We start from the raw sequence: 22404 nt of genomic DNA on the forward strand, positions 1-22404 counted from the left end.
GCTTTAATGAAGATAAAAGGTTCTCACTCTTTAGGTCCTCTTGGCGCTATTGGGCAGTCATCTCCAGATCTTTCCTGACGTTAGGGAAGGCCTGTAGGACCTGCTGGAAGCTGTCTGCGTGCAGGGATAAGAGCTGGCAGATGGTCATAGCTCACACTGTTGCCAAACGCTTCCTTTGGTCAGGAGGCAGATCTTTGTGGGACAGAGACAGACAAAGCAGTGAGTCGCTGCAGTCAGACCAGACTTACATTTCAAAGCAGCTGTACCAACTTTAGACCTGGAGAGCTACAGTGTGCAGGCTTTTGTTCCAGCCCTGGTTCAGCTAATCATGGTCTTCCTCTATGAAGAAAATTGAACTCTAGAGACAGACACACATGTCCAGGGATCTTTTTCTCAGCCCACCTCCAAAGTAGTCTCCGTCAATAAGCTGCTTCTGGAAAAAGTTGGTCTTCACCAGGAACTGGCGGTGCTCGATGAAGAACATGCGGTCTCTGGATGTGTTCTGCCTGATGATGATGTCAGCCTCCTGGAAGACCTCGAATTGCAGCTGGGTGAGAACGGTGTTCAGGAAGTTGACGTCTCAGTTCTTCAACATGAGCGTGTTTTCATCAAGGCTGCACACATCACTGTCAGGATCTCCTGGATAACACAAAACACAAGAAAAGCCAATTAGCTTTACAACGTCACAATGACTTTCCATCATTATTTAAAGGGTCTGTGCAGTCAAAATTCAGTTTTTCTGTGTTTTGTATTGTATTGTAGAACAGCTGATTAAATTTTTTTTTAAATCAGTGTTATTCCCTGATATCTGCTGGTTGAAAATACAATCTACACAGGACCTTCTAATCAGCATGTTTGCATGGGCAGGAGTTTTGGCACCAGGTGGAAAATTGGTTAATAGACCAATAACAAAGAGTGTTCCAAAACTATCTGGCAATAACAGCTAGTTTTCCATTTTCTCTCCCCACTGAGAACACTCCCAGTCAGTCCTAGCAAAATGATTTATTGATAAAACTATTTTTGTCAATTTTAATGGGAAACTATTACAGTAAGATACTTAATTATTACCCAGAAATGATTTTATACTTATATACAGTACCAGACAAAAGTTTGGACACACCTACTCATTCCAGGGTTGTTCTTTATTTTTACTATTTTTTACATTGTAGAATAATAGTGAAGACATCAAAACTATGAAATAACACATATGGAATCATGTAGTAACCAAAAAAGTGTTCAACAAATCAAAATATATTTTATATTTGAGATTCTTCAAAGTAGCCGCGTTTGCCTTGATGACAGCTTTGCACACTCTTGGCATTCTCTCAACCAGCTTCATGAGGTAGTAAACTGGAATGCATTTCAATTAACAGGTGTGCCTTGTTAAAAGTTAATTTGTGGACAATCAGTTGTGTTGTGATAAGGTAGGGGTGGGTAACAGAAGATATCCCTAGTTGGTAAAAGACCAAGTCCATATTATGGCAAGAACAGTTCAAATAAGCAAAGAGAAACAACAGTCCATCATTACTTTAAGACATGAAGGTCAAGAACTTTGAAAAGTTCACACACGGCTTGTTCGACATTGCAGCCGATAGTGCAGGCAACTGCCAACTGACTGATCTACAAATCACCATGCACCGTAAATAACTACTCATTTTTATTTGTAGATCATATTATTTGTCATACCCGTGGTATGATATGTTTTGTCATGTTTTATCATACCCGTCTGATATAACACGTCTGTCAGCCAATCAGGACTCAGGGCTCGAACCACCCAGTTTATAATAGGGTCATAATACCTACCAGTCAAACAGGGAAATGGTTCGAATAGTTTTTCCAGCTTTCATTTTTCCCAAAGGGGATTTTAGAAACACTTCAAATAAGGGCTGTGTTTTGTGTAGGCTTACCCTGCCGTGACTTACCCTGCTTACCCTGCCGTGATTTTGATAACGTCACGGCAGTGTAAATCTCTCTAGGACGAGGTGACTTTTATCAATATATTCGGCTGTATTTACCCCCCCAATAATTATGCTATTTAGCTGGTAATGTGGCTATCATAAAGAACCCCAAATACCATGGTGATCTGGACGGGACTGCTGAAGCGACGCAAAGGTTAGAATCTCTGGATTAACAATCTAATGCTAGCTAAAAGTAATAATTAATAAATTGGCAAAATGTCTTTGACAATTCTGTTTAACTGTCTTATGCCAGTTTTAAATTGACACAATACCTGTTTAGCAAAGGTCTCAGCAAGAGATGACATGCAGGAGCTTGCAGGGATTTGTAGTCTTGCATGTCTACTTCAATGCCAAGTATCATTTTCAAATATGAGAGTAATTAGAATCTGAATATATTGATATATTGATAAGTTACCTTGTCTGGGAGAGATTTACATGGTTATCAGAACGTCACGCCATGGTAAGCCTACACAAAACACAGACCTTATTTTAAGTACTTCTAAAATCGCCAATGGGAAAAATGAATGGTGTATAAACGATTGGAACCATTTCCCTGTTTGACCGCTAGGTTTTATGGGTATTAAGACCCCTCCACTGTGCTGCTCTATACAGTTTTGACGTTTTCCAACACAGCCATTGCAGATATAAATGCTATGGACGTGATTCTTTACTCTACATAGCATATTTATATCTGAATTTAACAAAATGTTGCGTCCTGCTGAACGCGATCCAGGTAAAGCATGTATGTGTAGCCGATGTGAAATTGCTAGCTAGTTAGCGGTGGGGCGCGCTAGTGGCGTTTCAATCGGTGACGTCACTTGCTCTGAGACCTTGAAGTAGTGGTTCCCCTTGCTCTGCAAGGGCCGCGGCTTTTGTGGAGCGATGGGTATCGATGCTTCGAGGGTGACTGGTGACGTGTGCAGAGGTTCGTCCTTGGTTCGCGCCCAGGTCGGGGCGAGGGGACGGACGTAAAGTCTATACTGTTACCATAGGTCTAAATTAAATTAAATTTCCTCATTGGAAAATTAAGTCTAAACCATTCCACAATATTTCTGCATGAGAAAACTTCAACACCACATAATGGAATTCCATTTGGGATATTTATACAGGGTAAGTGTAGAATGGCCTGCACTTGTCAATTCAATTTGTTGCAGCTCGGAAATTAAAACTGCATGTCCCAGAAACTTAGCGCAGCCATTTAAAGACATGCCTGGTTCAACCATGTTGTATAAGGAAGGACAGAGTAGGACATACGTGAATCGGAGTCGCTGTGCAAGAGGGCTTACCAGCTAGTTAAGTATGTTACATAAAGTATTATTTCCACTAGTGTGCTGTTCGTTAATAAACGTTGTGGGAGAACTGTAAGAGTTTTCAGTATGAGTGATATTTTTCCAACATCTAGCGAACAGTAGTTGTTAGCTGGTCGGCTATAGCTAGCATCCTGGACGTGTGTTTTATAAGCCAGAGCCCATTCTGTCACAGGTTGGATGGTTTGGGGTTTCCTAGCAAAGAGCAAACTTAGTTGGCTATGATTTTGGAATTTTAACTTCAACGTGATATTATAGCTAGCTAGTTAATCTAACACAAACTGACAGCTACTATAGGAAAGTGTTAGTATTGAGTTAATAGCTAGCTACAATGTTGCCATCAAATTGGCAGCTACTATAATATATTTAGGAATGTTAATAATGCATGTATCAGTATCCCCTCGTGCAAAGAGACTCGCTACGTTGTTTCCCCGTTTATTGTCCTCAATTTTTACTTTGTTACAGACAGAAAAATGTCCACCATATCTGCTGCCAGCGTCGAGCCCGTTGCAATTGAGGGCACGGAGAAGAAACCAATGAAACCCTGTTGTGCGTGCCCAGAGACGAAGAAAGTTAGGGATGCGTGGTATGTTTACAATTTCTTTGAACTTGAATTGCATTCTTGTAAAGTGAACGTATTTCGTGGACTCTTTGTTTTTGGAGTATGCAGTTGCTGATGACCATTTCCTATGTTTCAGCATCATTGAGAAGGGCGAAGAAAGTTGCACAGATCTCATCGAGGCACATAAGGATTGTATGAGGGCGCTTGGATTCAAGATTTAATATGACTTTATATAATGAGTCATTGGTAAGTGTCATGCCCTGGAGCAGAACTCTCATATTAATTTAGCCTCTTGTGTTGTGAAAATAACTCTATGTCCTAGATGCAGCTCATTGCAATAGGAGTGGGTGTGGCACTAGAGGGAGGTATGTATTGAATTTGCTTGGCTGGTTTATCACGGATCCTCCAGTGGTTTTACTTGTATGCTGCAGTTCAGTTTTGCAGTGACTCAACGACTGCAGACCTGTCTTGCATGTTTTTCACTGTCCTCTGTAGGGTCATGTTACCCTTTGGATTTTCTGCTAAAGTTGATCAAACTGCTGATGTGAACAACTGCTGTTGTGTTTATTATTTATGGATGGCAGCAAAGAACTTTTGGTGTTGGTGCAGGACTTGTTTCTCTGGGATTGACTTGAAGGAGGTCCCGTGAAGCTCAGTTGTTGGAGCATGGTGCTTGCAACGCCAGGGTTGTGGGTTCGATTCCCACAGGGACCAATATGGAAGGGGGAAAAAGTGTGAATGTATGCACTCACTACTGTATGATGCTCTTAGCGTCTGCTAAATGACTTAAATGTAAATTATATAAATGATGCTTGCATCAGGATTGGGGACAGGCGTGTGTATATTACCATTGTTTTTCAATATTCTGATCAGTATTCATTTTTTCTGTTGAAGTTGACACTAATGTTCTCCTCTTGCAGTGTTGTTGCTGGCTGGCCGTCTTAAAGGGACCTGGGATATTCCTCGTGTTCTTATTTATACCCCAACATGAAAGGAAGATGTGATCGCTGCACAGATGGTCATGATGGAAGATATGTTCCACTGAGTGACATGTTTTTTGAATGCTCTGAATTTCAGAATTATGTGAATGTTGTTCTGCTGATTTGAGTGACATAAATATCCTATGCAATTTGACTCGAGTACTTGATTTTATATGGCAGGATGAAAAGCAATTGAATTCATTGTACAGGTAGGAAGTGTTAGGGATGCAATATTATCCTAATTTTATGCTAAACCATAGACATGATTATACATGACTACAAAAAGGCCGGCTATACTTCCTGTCACCCTGCAAAAACGTCCTGGTATGACGGTCTTTTGATGTTCTGGTGACAACTGCTCTGGTATGCACTTTGGCTTGTAACTTCTGCTCCAGCCAAAACTTGGCACATCTGAATTCTTAAAAGGAATTGGTGTGCTCAAATGTTTGTGGTAGAAAGTATTGGGGTGCTGGATTCCAAAAGCCATATATTTAAATAAAGGAAAGGTCCACTCTGGAATATTCTTTACCTTTTAATGTATTTTTTTAACAGCAGAGGTCAGAGCAAATGGATGTATCTTATGTGGTGTGAAGGCACGTTCTAGTCTGACAACTTTTTGTGACTCGATATCCCAAGGGGTATGATCAAAGCCACTCCATCTGACCCCTATTCCAGTGACACTTGGACTAGTCCTCTGACTGGGCATGGTTGTCAACTATGGGGGAAGGGGGTTCATTATGTAAACCTGATCTACTCTGTAATTCTACCTATTTCAGAATCTCTAAATATGCACCCAACAGAGCCCCTCTCTAGCCCAGTGAGGTTTAGGGGCAAATAGTGATTCTGGTGAAAACATTGTTTAGGTCTGGCCGAAGGGAGAGTTCTTCTTGGTGTGACTTACCTGGAGGCATGACCAGAGCCGCTCTATATGCACCCAGGAGAGTCCGGAGCATAAAATGTTCAGTGTACCCTGCAATTACATCTGCTGCTCTGCACATGTGACTAATAAACTCTGTCACTTCTCACTCCTCCCTCTCTCCAGCAGTGTTATGTTAAGTAGCTGGTCTGCTTTCTGTCTGTGGCTGTACTCCTTGGGTTTCAATTCCAAACATGGTTATCTTTCTAGGGGTCTCTCTCTCTCTCTCTCTCTCTCTCTCTCTCTCTCTCTCTCCTGCCAACTGTGAGCACTCCAGAGCAAACAAATGGGTGAGGAGAAATAGAAAATCTATAGACAGACAAATCATTGAAGGGACGGGAGGGAGAGACGCACAATGTGAGAAATCCATTCCAATTGTGTTTATGGTGTAATAACCGAATAAAGACACATCGTGTACTCCAGCTGTATAAAAGGGAACAATTTTTTTCAACGTTTTGACTGAACTTATGAGAAATAGACCAACTCCAGTGACAATTGTTCAGTCTCACTGATAAAGCAACAAAAACTTCAAGATTTAGTGGAGGACAACCTTTTTCTACCAGCTTTGACCTCTGGTATCTTTTGTAAACTTTGGAATATAACACATTTTTTAAACTTATTGAACAACTAGATGTCTGGTTTGGAATAACAGCCTCCCTTACCATGTGTGCAGACAACTCTACCCTGTTGGAGGCGGTTCTCTACGGCCATCCACCATGCGATGGCTGGACCAACAACACTGAGGGGGCCTTCTACCACCTGGGCAACACCGTCTTGTTCCTTGGGTACATGGGAGGCAGCGGCACCTATGGCTGCCTGTTCATATTTGGTTTCCTGACGATTGCCTTCACCTGCCTGGCCCTGTGGGGCTGGATGACCATGTGTGGGGTGGATGTGTTCACCTGGAACTTGCTACTGCTGGTGGCCTGTGTGCTCCAGATCTGCCACCTCGTATACAGGCTGGAACAGGATGGCCTGGCCAGCGAGGAGCTGTTGGCCCTCTACTCAGCCGTCTACCAGCCCCTGGACGTTCCTGTACAGGTGTTCAAAGATATTGTGGGGGCCTGTGAGAACAAAGTGCTAGCACTAGGGGTAGAGGAGACGTATGCGGTGGAGGGCAAGACGCCCATCGACCAGCTCTCCTTTCTGCTGTCTGGGAGGTGAGTGAGGGAAAGGTGTACATTCCAGTGTAAGTCCCAATTCCAGTGTTCATTCTTGGTAGTATGCTACTGTAGATATGGGAAAAGACTGGAGTCTTGTTTTAGTTAAGTTGCTGGAGTAACAGTAAATTGTAGTTGAGTTAAATTGCTGATGTCAGATTGTCATGTTGTGAGTGTTCCTAGTTAATGTTCTGAGTGTGGTTAGTGTTCTATTCCCCACATAGTGCTTTATCTCTTGATCTGTCTGTCAAACAACAACAATGACCCAAACTAGGGCTCATGGAAACCTGAGAGAGGGATATTACTTACCAACGATATAATTAAACATGGAACACTTTCAAGAGGTCATGTGTCCCAAGGAGTGACTCCGTTGCTTGTTGGCTAAGATTGAATTTAATGTGTGTATGTTGGGTTTGGGAAGGTGTGGTTATATTATCCCAGCCCCAGACATTTGTAAAATACAGAGTATTTGTGTCACTGACTCACTGTAGTGTACTTGCTCCCCTTAGTGGCAGGGTGCCAAAGCTGGGTCAAATATTTTACTTTCAAGTATTTGAGGTGTACCTGATTTAGCTCATTTGGGACTAAACCATTGGTTCCATTGTACCAGGCAAATTAAATGAAGCGCTGTTCAAGTCATTTAAACAATATGATGTATTTCACCCAGGTCTGGTGGCTGCTGCTAAGTTGTTGTGATAGCTTTATATTTGGTGCTCTCCTGAGGTTGTGTACCAACACAGTAAACTAACTCCTATAAGACCTCTAAAATTAAATGTTCATACACCGGGATAGCTAACTATTGTTCGCAAATAACATTTGTTGTTATAAGATGACGTCTGTTTAGGCCATTTTTATGACTAACAATTCCAGGTTTCACTGACTTCAAATGAATGCCATAAACATGAAGTCATACCTGAAAGAGCACTGAGGGAATGTCTGTGACTTGTAAACCAAGAATAGATGTTTTTCTCTCTTGGTTCACTTCCCTTGAGTTTTGAGGTTAAGGACCAAGATATTCATGTTAACTTGTTTCAAGGTTTTGGATCAAGTCTAGTTATGTGCATCTTCTCCCTCTCTTACTTCTCTCATCATCACCTATCCATGCTTTCTCCCTTCTCCTTCTCTCTTACTAATCTTGTCCTTTCCTGCTCTCCTTGGTAGGATCCGTGTGTCTCTGGATGGACAATTCCTCCATTACATCTTCCCCCACAAGTTCCTGGACTCTCCTGAGTGGGAGTCTCTCCGACCCAACGAAGAGGGGAACTTTCAGGTACTGGACAAATGCTCGCTATTCATTCATCCAGTAATTAATTGATTTATGAACATTCAGCCTTTCCCTTCACTCTCACCCCTGACCATCTGTCACCCTGAACCTCAGGTGACCCTGACAGCGGAGACGGACTGCCGCTACATCTCATGGCGTCGGTGCCGCCTTTACATGCTTCTGTCCAAGGAGCGCTACATTGCCCGCCTCTTCTCCATCATGCTGGGCAGCGACATCGCCGACAAGCTCTACTCACTCAACGACAAGCTCTTCGCAAAGAGCGGCGTGCGCCTCGACATCCGCTTGCCCAGCCTCTACCACGTCCTGGCCCCCTCCTCCCTGGGCAGCGAGGGGGAGGTCTATAGCGGCAGTGGTAGTGGGAGTGCCAGGGACCAGGTAGCCCCAGTGGAACAGCAGGAAGCAGCAGTGGTAGATGTGGACCCAGTTCCAGCCTACCAGAGGTCAGAGCCTCCAACACCCCCGACCCCCCGGCTGCAGATCCGAGAGAAGACCCCCACCCCATCTCGGCCAACCCCCTGCCAACCATCCCAGCGCCAGCCCTCAGACATGGAGATGCCATCTGGTGAGGACTCTACCAGCCTGGTCCTAGAAGACTTTGCGGATATGACCGGGTCCTTAATGGATTATGGGAGTGAGAGGGATTATTTGAGGTAGATGGCAGGTTGCTGGAGCTAACACACTGGGCCACTACTTAAGATACATGTAAGTACACCTGTGTGCAGTGAGAGGGTGGGCTGGGCAGGGGTTGCGTGTGTGTTTTACTTGCTGTGTCCACTCACTAATCCAGCTTTGAACTGGCCATGCCATGTGGTAAAGAACCTCATTTCAACTTTGCAATGATTTTCTGTTTGTTATCTTACATATTCAATCTATCTTATACAGAGGCTATGCACTGCTTGCTCTTTCGCCTTCTAAAATTAAATGAAAGTTTAGGGAGTGAGTTAGTAAAATTGCTAAATTTTTTGTTAAAAATTAATGAGCCTGAGAGGAAGAACATTGGATTGATCAAAGAGTTGGCAGAACTGGGACACCTCGCCTCTTGAGTACCCACCCAACCCCAAAGGCCTCTGTCTCTTGTTTCTAAAGTTTACCTTTACTCCATCTCAATGTAGATCTGAAGCCTCAAACTCTCCACCCCCAAAACTTTAGCTGTTCTAATTCATTACATGTACACTCCCCTGCGTATTTATTTGGACAGTGAAGCGCAAACTTTTAATTTGGCTCTATACTCCAGCATTTTGGATTTGAGATCAAATGTTTTATGAGGTGACAGTACAGAATGCCACCTTTTATTTGAGGCTATTTTCATACATATCTGTTTTACCGTTTAGAAATGAAAGTACTTTATGTTTCTAGTCCCCCCATTCGAAGGTGTCACACGTATTTGGACAAATCCACTTATAGTGTATTAAATTTGGTCCCATATTCCTAGCACACAATGACTACATCAAGCTCATGACCCTACACACTTGTTGGCTGCATTTGCAATTTGTTTTGGTTGAGTTTTTGGATTATGTTGTGCCCAATAGAAATTAATGGTAAATAATGTTGTAATTTGAGTCACTTTTAGTTTATTTATTTATTTTTTATTTTATTTCACCTTTATTTAACCAGGTAGGCTAGTTGAGAACAAGTTCTCATTTGCAACTGCGACCTGGCGTGATGTGTAAATAAGAATAGAATATGTTTCTGAACACCTCTACATTAATGTGGATGCTACCATGATTACGGATAATCATAAATGAATTGTGAGAAAGTTAGTGGCAAATAGTGCATTCAGAAAGTATTCATACCCCTTGATTTGTTCCACATTTTGTTACAGCCTGAATTCAAAATGGGTTAGATTTTTTCCCCTTACAAATCTATACACAATGCCTCATAATGACAAAGTGAAAACATGTTTTAAGAAATTTACAAATATATTGAAAATTAATGACAGAAATATCTTATTTACATATGTTTTCACACCCCTGAGTCAATACTTTGTAGAAGCACCTTTGGCGGCAATTACAGCTTTGAGTTGTCTTGGGTGTCTATCAGCTTTCCACATCTTGATTTTGAGATTTTCTCCCATTCTTCCTTGCAGATTTTCTCAAGCTCTTAAAATAGTTGGGGAGTGGCGCTGAACAGCAATCTTAGTCTTTCCATAGATTTTCAATGGGATTTAAGTCTGAGCTTTGGCTGGGCCACTCAAGGACTTTCACATTCTTGTTTTGAAGCCATTCCAGCATTGCTTGGGCTGTAAACTTGGGGTCCTTGTCCTGTTGGAAGGTAAATCCTTGCCCCAGTGTGTTATTTGCATTCTGAAGCAGGTTCTCATCAAGGATTTGCCTATATTTGCCTCCATTCATTGCTCTATCCTTACCAGTGTCCCAGTTCCTGCTGCTGAAAATCATCCCCATCGCATGATGCTGCCACCACCATGCTTCACGGTAGGGGATGGTGTTAGACGGGTGATTAACTGTGCTTGGTTTTCTCCAAACATAGCGCTTTGCATTCAGGCCAAATAGTTTAGTTGTCTCATCAGACCACAGAAACTTTTGCCTTATGCTCCGAGTCTTTCACATGCCCTTTTCTAAGGAGTGGCTTCCGTCTGTCCACTCCTGTAAAGCCCAGATTGCTGTAGAGACTGTTGTCCTTCTGGCAGATTCTCCCATCTCATCCAAGGAGCAAGGTACTTCTTGCCCAGATGCTCAGTTTGGTCGTACGGCCAACTCAAACCAGAGTCTGGATAGTTCCATTTTTATGTTGTTAAATTTCCCAATGAAGGAGACCACTGGGCTCTTGGAACCTTTCAGGACTCTAGAAATTGTTTTATATTCTTCCCCAGATTTATGCCTCATCATAATTCTATCTCGGAGAGGTACAGACATTGTACTTCATGGTATAGTTTCTGTTCTGACATGCACTATCAACTGTGGGACCTTATATAGACAGGTGTGTTTCTTTCTAAATCTTGTCCAAACAATTGAATTGGCCACAGGTGGACTCCAATCAAGTTGTAGCGACATCTCAAGGATGATCAAAGGAAATTTGATGCACCTGAGCTCAATTTGGAGCGTTATAGCAAAGGGGTGTGCATACGTACGTAAATAAGATATTTCTGTATTTCATTTTCAATAAATTTTCTTCAAACATTTCTAAAAACCTGTTTTCACTTTGTTATTATGGGCTATTGTGTGTAGATGGCTGAAAACAATCTATATAATCCCCCAAAATGCTAACTGACCCTGTTATTGGTAACCGTGAGAGGTTAGCATGTTTTGCTTCAATAAAAGTGACAAAATACATTATTACCATTCATTGCTATTGGGCACAACATAATCCGAACACAACCAAAACAAACTGCAAATGCATCCAAGTTTGTAGAGACACAAGCTTGATGTAGTCATTGTGTGCTCAGAATATGGACCAAATACCAAACTTTTGACTAAATGTAATACACTATAAGTGAATTTGTCCAAATACTTATGACACCTTCAAATGGGGGGGGACAGATTCATAAAGTGCTGTAATTTCTAAACGGTAAAACAGATACATATGAAAATACCCTCCAATAAATGGTGACATTCTGTACTGTCTCCTAATACAGTGCATTATGAAACTATTCATACCAATTGACTTTTTCCACATTTTATTACATTACAGGCTTATTATAAAATTGATAAAATAATTGTTTTTCCTCATCAATCTACACACAATACCCCATAATGACAAAGTGAAAACAGGTTTTTAGATATGTCTGCAAATGTATATATAAAAAAACAAAACAGAAATACCTTATTTACATACACTACCGTTCACTTAGAAATGTCCTTGTTTTTGAAAGAAAAGCAATTTTTTTGTCCATTTAAAATAACATCAAATTGATCAGAAATACAGTGTAGGCATTGGTAATGTTGGAAATGACTATTGTAGCTGGAAATGGCTGATTTTGAATGGAATATCTACATAGGCGTACAGAGGTCCATTATCAGCAACCATCACTCCTGTGTTCCAATGGCACATTGTGTTAGCTAATCCAAGTTTATAATTTTAAATGGCTAATTGATCATTAGAAAGCCCTTTTGCAAATATGTTAGCACAGCTGAAAACTGTTGTTCTGATTAAAGAAGCAATAAAACTGGCCTTCTATAGACTAGTTGAGTATCTGGAGCATCACACAGAACCCAAACCGGCTGCGTGCGTGCGCCATCGTGCATGAATTTATTTTGCCCCCCCCACACCAAATGCGATCATGAAACGCAGGTTAAAATATCAAAACAAACTCTGAACCAATGAAATTAATTTGGGGACAGGTCGAAAAGCATTAAACATCTATGGCAATTTAGCTAGTTAGCTTGCACTTGCTAGCTAACGTTAATTTGTCCTATCTAGCTAACTTGCTGTTGGTAGCTCATTTGTCCTGGGATATAAACATTGAGTTGTTATTTTACCTGAAATGCACAAGGACCTCTACTCTGACAATGAATCCACACATAAAACGGCCAACCGAATCATTTCTAGTCATCTCTCGTACTTCCAGGCTTTTTCATCATTTAATTTAAATGGTGATCGCATCTAAACTTTCATTGTATTACCACGACTACCGGCAAAACAGTTTGTCTTTCAATCACCCACTTGGGTATAACCAATGAGGAGATGGCACGCAGGTACCTGCTTCTATAAACCAATGAGGAGATGGGAGAGGCAGGACTTGCAGCGCGATCTGCGTCAGAAATAGGAATGAGCTATATTTTAGCCCTTGGCAACGCATACGTTCGTCCGCGAGCAGTGTGGGTGCAATAATTGAATAACATGGATTTCTAAATTTATTTTGCGACGCTCGCTCACGCGACGTGTCCGGTCTGGTCAGCATGTCAGCATTTGTGGATTTGATTACAGGCTCAAAATTAAAGCTATTCTATGCGAGAAGTTGCTAAGAAACTGAATATCTCGTACAACGCTATGTACTCCTCCCTTCACAGAACAGCGCAAACTGGCCCTAACCAGAATAGAAAGAGGAGTGGGAGGCCCAGGTGCACAACTGAGCAAGTGGACAAGTACATTAGAGTGCCACACACCTGTCTATATAATTCCCACAGTTGTCAGAGCAAAACTCAACCCATTAGGTCGAAGGAATTGTCCATGGAGCCCTGAGACAGGATTGTGTTGTGGAACAGATTTGGGGAAGGGCACAAAAACATTTCTGCAGCATTGAAGGTCCCCAAGAACACAGTGGCCTCCATCATTTTTAAATGGAAGAAGTTTGCAACCACAAAGAATCTTCCTAGAGCTGGCCGCCCGGCCAAACTGAGCAATCGGGGGAGAAGGATCTTGGTCAGGGAGGTGATCAAGAACCTGATGGTAACTCTGACAGAGCTCCTCTGTGGAGATGGGAGAAACTTCCAGAAGGACAACCATCTCTGCAGCACTCCATCAATCGGGCCTTTATGGTAGAGTGGCCAGGCGGAAGCCACTTCTCAGTAAAAGGCACATAACAGCCCACTTGGAGTTTGCCAAAAGGCACCTAAAGGACTCTCAGACCATGAGAAATATGATTCTCTGGTCTGATGAAACCAAGATTGAACTATTTTTGGCCTGAATGCCAAGCGTTACGTCTGGAGGAAACCTGGCACCGTCCCTACAGTGAATCATAGTGGTGGCAGCATCATGAACTGGGGATGTTTTTCACCGGCAAGGACTGGGAGACTATTCAGGATTGAGGGAAAGATGAACTGAGCAAAGTAGAGAGAGATCCTTAATGAAAACCTTCTCCAGAGCTCTCAGGACCTCAGACTGTGGCGAAGGCTCACCTCTTAATAGGACAACAACACTAAGCACACAACCAAGACAACACAGGAGTGGATTTGGGACGAGTCTCTGAATGTCCTTGAGTGGCCCTGCCAGAGCCCCGTGTTGAACCCGATCGAACATCTCTGGAGAGACCTGAAAATAGCTGTGCAGCGACGCTCCCCATCCAACCTGACAGAGCTTGAGAGGATCTGCAGAGAAGAATGTGAGAAACTCTCCAAATACAGGTGTGCAAAGCTTGTAGCATCATACCCAAGAAGACTCGAGGTGGTAGTTGCTGCCAAAGGTGTTTCAACAAAGTACTGAGTACAGGGTCTGAATACTTATGTAAATGTATTATTTAAGTTTTTATTATTAATACATTATACATTTGCAAAAAAATTCAAACAATCTTTTTTTTTTGTCGTCATAATGGGGTATTGTGTGGAGATTGATGAGGGGGAAAAAACAATGTAATTCATTTTAGAATAAGGCTGTAACGTTACAAAATGTGGAAAACATCAAGGGATCTGAATACTTTCCTAATGCACTGTAGAAAACATTTGATCTCAAATCCAAGATGCTAGAATATAGAGACAAATTTAAAGTTTGAGCTTCACTGTCCAAATAAATATGTAGGGGAGTGTATATTGCAGCTTCTCCCTCACTCCTCTCCCAGTGTGTGGCCTGCCCTCTTAGTAGCTAACGTCCTGCTGAGGATGGGTGGAGAGTGTGTGTGTTTGGATTGTGTTCGTTTACCTAGGTTAGACTGCCCTTTTCTGCCTGGATTCAGGCCAGAGGAAAGATACTTTTGTGCTACAGTTTATGAAACCGTTTACAAAGCTGTTTACCTCACAGTGACCCTGATAGCTTATGTTGGTTCAGACAGATGGGGTACCATCTTTATGTATGTTGGAGGTTTGTAGTTTGGAACAGGAAGGGGAGACAGCAGGGTGGGGGTGTGATGCTGGCAGTCAGCTGTGTGTTTTTGTCTGACAAGGATTAGAGCCTGCTGGAAACTTTTGGGATATCCTGGCAGCCAGAGATCCAGTGCCATGCACTTAATCCACGTGCCTACCCACTGCCCCCTCCCTAGCTATCCCAAAATCCTCCCTGACCCAATCGCGGGTCAGATCGTGTTTCGGGCGGAGAGGGGGGTTGGATTCCAGGATAGTTGCTGGGTAGAGGTTGGAGGGCTCTGGGTCTGCTGTCATTGTAATAGCTGCTGACCTTCATGTACAGTCTATGGTCAGTTAGCCAGTGGCTACGGCAAGCAGAGGGTTGAGGTTTCGAGAGGGGTGAGGTATGAAAGAGGGGAGAGGGATGTGGATCATGTGAAAGCAGAGACCAGACACGCTTAGAGAACAGCCCATCACTCCACTATCATTAGCTAGATTTCCATCCAATTGGCGACAGATTTTCATGCGAATATCCTAAAATCTGCATAAAAGATTCTCCCACCAGAGATGTTTCCATCAAACAAACTTATTGTGGATAAAAGGCTGTGCATATTAAATAAAAAAAATGCAAGTTAAATGGGTTTCTATTGTATTTTTATCTCTGCTGATGTTTTTTTTTCACAAAAACTGTTGTGTTATATAGCAAATATGCCCACTCTGATCTTGACACATGTGCTCTATCCAGCAGCTCGCAGATGAAGTGCGGGCAGGCTACTTACATGATGAGATTATTATGGATAATAGCGAGATCATTTTTTTGTCAAATGACAGCCAAGCATGATCATTATGTCACCAGAATAAGACCCTCAATATTTATTGGAAAGGAGCAGCAAGCTCATCACCGTGCACTTTAACCACCCTCCCACTGGGCAAAGAATGGTTGAATCAACATTGTTTCCACGTCATTTAAAAAAAAAAATTAAATCAACATGGAAAACTGATCTGATTTGCAAAAAGTCATCAACATGAGGACATTTCATATTTTTTTCACGCAATTTTTAACCTTAATCCAATGACATGGTGATGTTTTTTGTTGATTTCATGTTGAATTCACGTTAGTTGACAACTCAACCAAATGTAAATCATAACTAGACTTTGAACTGATGTCTGTGCCCAGTTGGCTGTGAAATACATAACTGATTTAATCTGTAGCCATTTCTCGCATAATTAATTTTACTTACACAAAAAGATCCCACCATGTCAAACGAACAAATTCTGTCGACATTTATAAAATTGTATCGACATTTCCTATTTCCATCAGCCCGGTTGTGACTTTTCATGCGTCAAGTAATTCATTCGCATTAAATGGTTGGATGGAAACCAGGTAAGTGTCACATCACAGGTCAATATATCCCTCATCTCTCACTGTTAACCAGTTCGGGTGTCAGAAATGTGAAGACTATGCCAATGTAATTCGACCAATGGGAGCTTTTGTTGTGAGATCATCTTGCAACCCGACACTATACTGTATTTGAGCTGTAAGGCGTGTACATAACATTTAGGGGAAGATTAAACACTCTCTATACTTGGACAAGGTGAATATGAACTGCCTGCCATTAGGTATGTTGCCGTAGTAACAGTTCAGCTTGTGTTTCTTGACAGTTCATGATAGACTGACCAGTTGTCAATGACCGGTGTTCTCAGTTGATTCCACAGGAGAGGAAACCACTGGGAGTCTACCATTGCGATACCAGAGAGGGAGAGCTCCATTGGCCCCTACCGGACACCTCTATGCTGTGATGGTTTCAACCGGATTGGAAACAGTGGACACGTTCCAGGAAATATTTTTACATTCAGGCTATGCAGATTATCAGATGTCAACTGGCAAAGTGTTTAACATCTCAGGAACCACATTAATATCATTTAGCATTCTTCTGAGATGAGCAGTGCAACTGCAAAAAAGATGACCTGGAACACAACCATCACTGCCCTGGGTGGAATCAGACCTCCCCAACACCAAATCCCACTCTCTCACCTTACCTCACTTCCTCTGGTGTCATCTGTGCGTGACAATATAGGAAAGAGTGAAACCCTGGACACTGGAAAAAATTATGTTATAAATCTGAATTTATTAGTTAAGGTCACAGACCTCTTTTTATTATTTCACTCACATGTCTCCCATTCATCTGGATGGACAGCCTTTGATGTGGATATTGTGTTAGATAGGATTATGATTCAACATTAAAGCAATCATGTGTATTTTATTTTTTAACAACTGAGGTTGGGTTGGCTAGCTAGGGGCACGTTAATCGTGTTTGTTTGTGCAGACATAATCTGAGAGAATAAAGTTTGACAGACAGCATGCTAGAAAGGGATTTATCTTCATACTCACATTTTCCAAAACACAATTCCAAATTTAACAGGCATTTGTTTATGTGAATGTGAGATGTCTCACACATTGTACATTTATTTAGTCATTAACGTAGAACAAGAGTGTTATGTTTTTGTAAATAAAAATGGGACTACATATACATATATTTTCATGGGGCCAATGTTTCTTGATAAAGCTCTTGGTGAAAATGCATTCCTGTCATTTTTTTGTCTGTCTCCTCTCTCCTTCATCCTCTGTCAGAAATAATATTGTCTCCAAGTTTATCATCACGAGGCACTCAAAATCAGTTATCACAGTTGCACATTTGTTGCTGAATATGTTGCTCACCCCTGCTTATCAGAACTCAGAGAGTTAAGCCCTTGAGTACAGACAAAATTCACACATTCCAGAGTTACCCTTTTATTGTTTTGCTTCAACAGAAGCTCTGAATAAAGTAACATTCATCTGCGTCGGAATGATTATGTGCATCAATACTAATGCTGTTAGAATATACTAAAGAAATGTAAAGAAGTAGTTTGGAACTGTTCTGGAATCTGTTTGGCAGTAGGTGGTCCATCAGTAACATATGACTAGGGTTATAGGATGGCAAAGTTTGTGTGTAGCTGTGTGTAGCTGTTTCTGCGTGAGCTAGTCCCAGTAAAACTCTTCTAATTTCCTTTCCTTCATTCCCAATGATAACTATAAGGATAGGCTTCCTCCTTACTGCTTAGACCTATCAAAGCATTCCACATCATTGATGATAAAGGAAAGGAGATGAGGAAAGGACACAGTTTCAGACTATTGGGAGGTTGCTAGAGAGAAAGAAACATGTTGGTTCATAGTATCTGTGTGTTTACTAAATCAGTAATTCTCACACAGCTGTACGAAATCATGGTTCCATGGAGATCCTCGCCTTACGTTTATCTTCTTCACACACAATGGCTCCACTTCTCTGAAAGAGAAACACATGAGTTACAGTGTCATATGCATGCACAGGAATGTTGTGTGTGGTGTAGGTAAGTGTGTGAAAGTATGTGTGTTAAATAGATGAAAGGACTTATACCCGACAGAGGGGAATTCTGATATGCAGACAGACACAACGTGGATGTCTCCCTGCCTGTAGAAGTGCGCTCCAGTGTTCTTCAGCTGGATGGAGTCTATCTCACACAGTGGCACTGGGTGGGCTATCACCCTACTGTACATGGTGCCGTCTGTCTGTCTGAAACACACACACACACACACACACACACACACACATAGCATGCCTGTTACTGAGAATATAATCCATGTTTACGTATCATACTGTGAACAGCTGTGAATCATGCTGTGTATACATTTTTTGTTGTTGTCTCTAACAGTGAGGGTTAGTGGTTGTACCTACAGCCTGAGTCTCTGCTCTGTTTCAGGATGTCCCCCAGTCCTCAGGATCACCTGCACCTCAGCACTCTTGTCCAGGAGGAACACCTCCAGCTGCACCAGGATGTGATGGGCTGGGGAAGAGGAGGAGGGGACGGGATGTAACTTGATCATCATCACATGAGATATTGCTGTATTTAACCATTCAACTGTGGGGTCAAAGTAGTGGGCATAATGAACATCCAACAATTGTCTGATGGACAGCCAGTCTGTGTTTTTACATAGAGGTAAATGTTGGCTACTCACCACAGAAGGGAGGTGCAGAGGTTGTCAGGAGGAAAAGCTTTTTTGGTTGAGGAAGAGGAAAGACTGTTAAACCACTGTTCTCCAATAACCCTGAAACACACAAGGACACATGCACATACAAAAGACAGAGAGAGTAAGATGTAAAATAGCCATTCCTATCACAGTTATGACAGATGAAAGGCCTCCAGAGTACATTTACTGCTTTATCTGTATCAGTCTGTCACTGCATCAGCAGCGCCAGTGTGCCCAGACCAGTGTGCCCAGACCAGTGTGCCCAGACCAGTGTGCCCAGACCAGTGTGCCCAGACCAGTGTGCCCAGACCAGTGTGCCCAGACCAGACATGACACTAGCTAGGTCAGACAGTTGCCCTATCTCTCACTGAGTGAAACTTGACTAAAGTAAACATGGAAAGTGTGCTGGGAAGTTTGAATAATACCAAAATATCCCATGTAAACACGTAATCAAAATAGTTTGTGCATAGTCTACTCTAGGCTACATGTAAAAGGTGGCTATTTACAATATTTACATTTGTATGACCAACGTACTCACAGACAGCAGGTTGGTATAATATCTGGGGAAATAGTTTAATGTTGATGATGTCCTTACCTATTCGTGGACATCTGCCTGGGCAGCCTAAACAGCGCCCCTTGAGGAAGTCCTCATAGGTGGAACAAGGGATGCCAGTCAGTGGGCAGGTCCCGTTCAGTGCGCTTATGTAGATGTAGAGCGCCCTCATGTGGTCACATATCACATAGCTATACACTGGAAAGTAGACAAGAACTGATCACAAACGAAGATTCTCAGGTAGCCAGAAGCTTACCACTAAATAGCCTATAGGCTAGTAGACATAGTGCTTACTGTTTAGTTAGTGAATAATCAAAAAACATCAACAGTTGTTTAAGTTGAAAGACATGTCTGAAGTTTATATTGAAATTCATACACACTTAGGTTAGGCCTCTTTGCCAATGAAGCATTTTGGTGGCAAAAACACGTACTTACTTGACGTAGACCTGGAGCGCGAGCAACCTGCTTGGTCCATCCCGCCATTTAGAAAGAAGTCTGCATGGCCGACAGAGATGGAGATGCCGAAATCTGAGAGAAAAGGATGATAATTGATGTCGAATGGCTGATACCAGGACATTGTCATATCATTCCAGTGAACAGTGAGGCTTTTGAAATAGAGGAAAAGATGGAATGGTAGCAGAAATCTCTTTGCAATAACAATGATTATTTGTGTGTAGCCTATTCTCTCACAGTCGGAGTCAGTGTGGATGGCCTCCACAAACAGTGCATCTGAGGGGTCAAGACGGTCAAACGTGTCGGCTCTTTTAAACATGGGTCCAGCCGGGTCCAGACCTACAGCAGGAGATACAGAGGTCAGTGGGGGATAGATAGAGTACTGCATCAGCGACAGTGATGACAAACACAAATATACACACACAGAGCGCCTGTGAACTACTGCACTAAAGCATTCAAACTACTTCATATCACAGCGCTGAAGGCCTCTACTGAGACAAAAACATCAGCGATAGTGTACAGACAGACAATCATATGTATTATTGTGTCGTTGTGTGACTTCAGAAGGGTAACGTCTCCCTCTTTCACAAATTCAGCTCACTGCCTTTCAATATCAGCTGTTGTTGTTTTCCAGAGCTGTCTCTCTCTTTGAAAGGCTAATTCAGTCAGATTGGCAGAGATGAGAGGGTCTGTTAGTGACTGGCCTGCTTTGTGGTGACCAGTCTCTGTCTGGCCCTGTTGAGCCCTGTTCTGCAGACAGAAGGTGCCCTGTGGAACTGTTAATGGGTCAGACACAGATGGAGCTCACCTGTAATTCTTCCTATCTTGCCCTTGAACAGGGTCCCCACGAATCCAGACACATGTGCCCCAAGACTAACCCCAATGAAGTGAAATGACTCCAGTTTGCATCCATGGTTCTGTGGGACAGACATCAGACCTCCTTTATTTTCATTACTTTTAACTTAATTTGCTGTCAGTGTAAACATAAGCAAATGAGGAGGCCCTGACCTGGAGCTGGTTGATGAGGACAGAGATCTGGATGGCCACCTCCTTGTAGTTCTCCACCACCATGTGGTAGGCGAGTGAGGCCCCATAGACCCAGTCCACCACCACCACGTTGGCATCCTGCACCCGCAGCAGAGCCTGGGCCAGCTGCTTCACCCAGGATGGCTTACTGCCCAGAGCCCTGGGAGGGAGGGAGGAAAGGGGAGGTGGAGGTTGGGAGGGAGGGAGGGAGGGAGGGAGAGATAACTTATACGTTTTATGTGTATAATATAGATATACCTTGCCAAGTTTTTGACCTCCCTCCCTTATTCCTTACCTGTATCCATGGACAATTATTTTGGTGGGTTGGGAGGAGTTGAAGTAGGTGTTGTTGCTGAGGAAGTCCTGACTGAAGAGGCTGGCACAGTCTGTATTCTTGCGTGTTAAGAGCAGGTACTGCACCTGTAGCTTGCTGCCCTGCTGATGGTACTCCAGCCAGGTCATGTTGTTGAAGTCAGCACATTCTGATCTGGGCTCCTCATCTTCCCCTGCAGGTTCAGAGGAGAAATGTCCATAAAGAACCTGGAGAACAACACCAACAACAACAACAAATGCACCATTTGCACAAAAGAAAATCTTCTTTACATCGACAGTGACATAGCATATGCTATAATAAATATGCTTAGAGGAAGGTTAGTATATTAATTTAATAGTATTAGGAAGAAGCTTCTGCAATAGAGATGAGTTGTACTTACCGACTGCAAATGTAATGTAGAAGGCTAGAATACTGAGAATAGTTTGCACTGTTTTCAGTTTCCAGCCCATTGTCTTGAAAGAAGAGTATCAAGAATGGTAACTTGGCTTTACCAGATAGGTTGGTGAAATGTGTTGGTGAACTGTGCCTCAGATCCTTAGCTTTGGAAACTCTCTTTTCCCTCTCAGCAGTCCTTGTAGCTATGCAATAACTCACTTTGGTTCTAGAAATGTCATTCAACCCTCTACCGGTCAACAGTGGCCACAAAAGGGCAGGAATCTACTTAAGAGAATGAAGTTGAACACAACGTTATTTCACAATGCCTGGCATTGAAATAGTTAGTTACACAGTAACAGAGATGGGGGGTTGGGAGGATTTCCTTCCCTGCTTTCTCGCAAAGCTCAGCTGGCACAGTAAACTAGCCTTATGAAAACGTACCCACATACCTCTCCTGCTCCAGTCGTTCGTCAGTGTGTTGTTTAGGACCCAGTGCTTAGTCTATATGGGGGGTTGTGAATCCATGACCTCACTGGTGATCAATACCTGTTTGTTTTAATACTAAACTCTGGCTGTCTGAGGGTGACATTCTCACTGTGTCTCATGGTGAGTTCATTTCAGCAATGGATTCAGACTAGTCTACCCTTATACTCATCCATGTGACTATATAGATGGACCTGCAACTCTAATCAGACTGCAGTAGTTCAGCTTTTATTTAAGAAAAGAATCCTCCTCTCTGGAGAACAAGGTCAAGGACATGTAGGCCTATTGTGTCTGGG

At 42.5% G+C, this 22404-nt stretch overlaps 3 protein-coding genes across 5 annotated transcripts; 2 read left to right on the forward strand and 1 right to left on the reverse strand.

Annotated features, from left to right (window-relative positions):
- Positions 1–3736: 3736 nt before the first annotated feature.
- LOC112240661 (cytochrome c oxidase copper chaperone) lies at positions 3737–4961 on the forward strand. The gene is made up of 3 exons (XM_024408926.2): positions 3737–3851; positions 3964–4073; positions 4748–4961. The coding sequence occupies exons 1-2, from the start codon at positions 3739–3741 to the stop codon at positions 4046–4048; spliced, it is 198 nt and encodes a 65-aa protein (XP_024264694.1). The 5' UTR covers positions 3737–3738; the 3' UTR covers positions 4049–4073; positions 4748–4961.
- A 154-nt stretch (positions 4962–5115) lies between these two features.
- LOC112240627 (popeye domain-containing 2) lies at positions 5116–18879 on the forward strand. 3 transcript variants are annotated; one of them, XM_024408911.2, is made up of 4 exons: positions 5116–6883; positions 8045–8153; positions 8262–8870; positions 18617–18879. In XM_024408911.2, exons 1-3 carry the CDS (start codon positions 6387–6389, stop codon positions 8820–8822), a joined length of 1167 nt encoding a protein of 388 aa, XP_024264679.1. In that variant the 5' UTR covers positions 5116–6386; the 3' UTR covers positions 8823–8870; positions 18617–18879. The 3 variants fall into 3 exon arrangements, with proteins under 3 accessions (XP_024264679.1, XP_024264666.1, XP_024264672.1); XM_024408898.2 differs by lacking the exon at positions 18617–18879 and adding an exon at positions 16544–17614 and having other exon boundaries at positions 8262–8730; XM_024408904.2 differs by lacking the exon at positions 18617–18879 and adding an exon at positions 16544–16648.
- Positions 17618–22368, reverse strand: LOC112240615 (phospholipase A1 member A). The gene is made up of 11 exons (XM_024408892.2): positions 21630–22368; positions 21212–21422; positions 20899–21076; positions 20699–20807; positions 20128–20229; positions 19873–19965; positions 19480–19635; positions 18873–18962; positions 18592–18700; positions 18274–18429; positions 17618–18162 (listed from the first exon to the last, which is right to left on the reverse strand). The coding sequence occupies exons 1-11, from the start codon at positions 21697–21699 to the stop codon at positions 18072–18074; spliced, it is 1365 nt and encodes a 454-aa protein (XP_024264660.1). The 5' UTR covers positions 21700–22368; the 3' UTR covers positions 17618–18071.
- Between the last annotated feature and the right edge of the window lie 36 nt (positions 22369–22404).

Source organism: Oncorhynchus tshawytscha, linkage group LG03, assembly GCF_018296145.1.
Source record: "Oncorhynchus tshawytscha isolate Ot180627B linkage group LG03, Otsh_v2.0, whole genome shotgun sequence".
Lineage (NCBI taxonomy): Eukaryota > Metazoa > Chordata > Actinopteri > Salmoniformes > Salmonidae > Oncorhynchus > Oncorhynchus tshawytscha.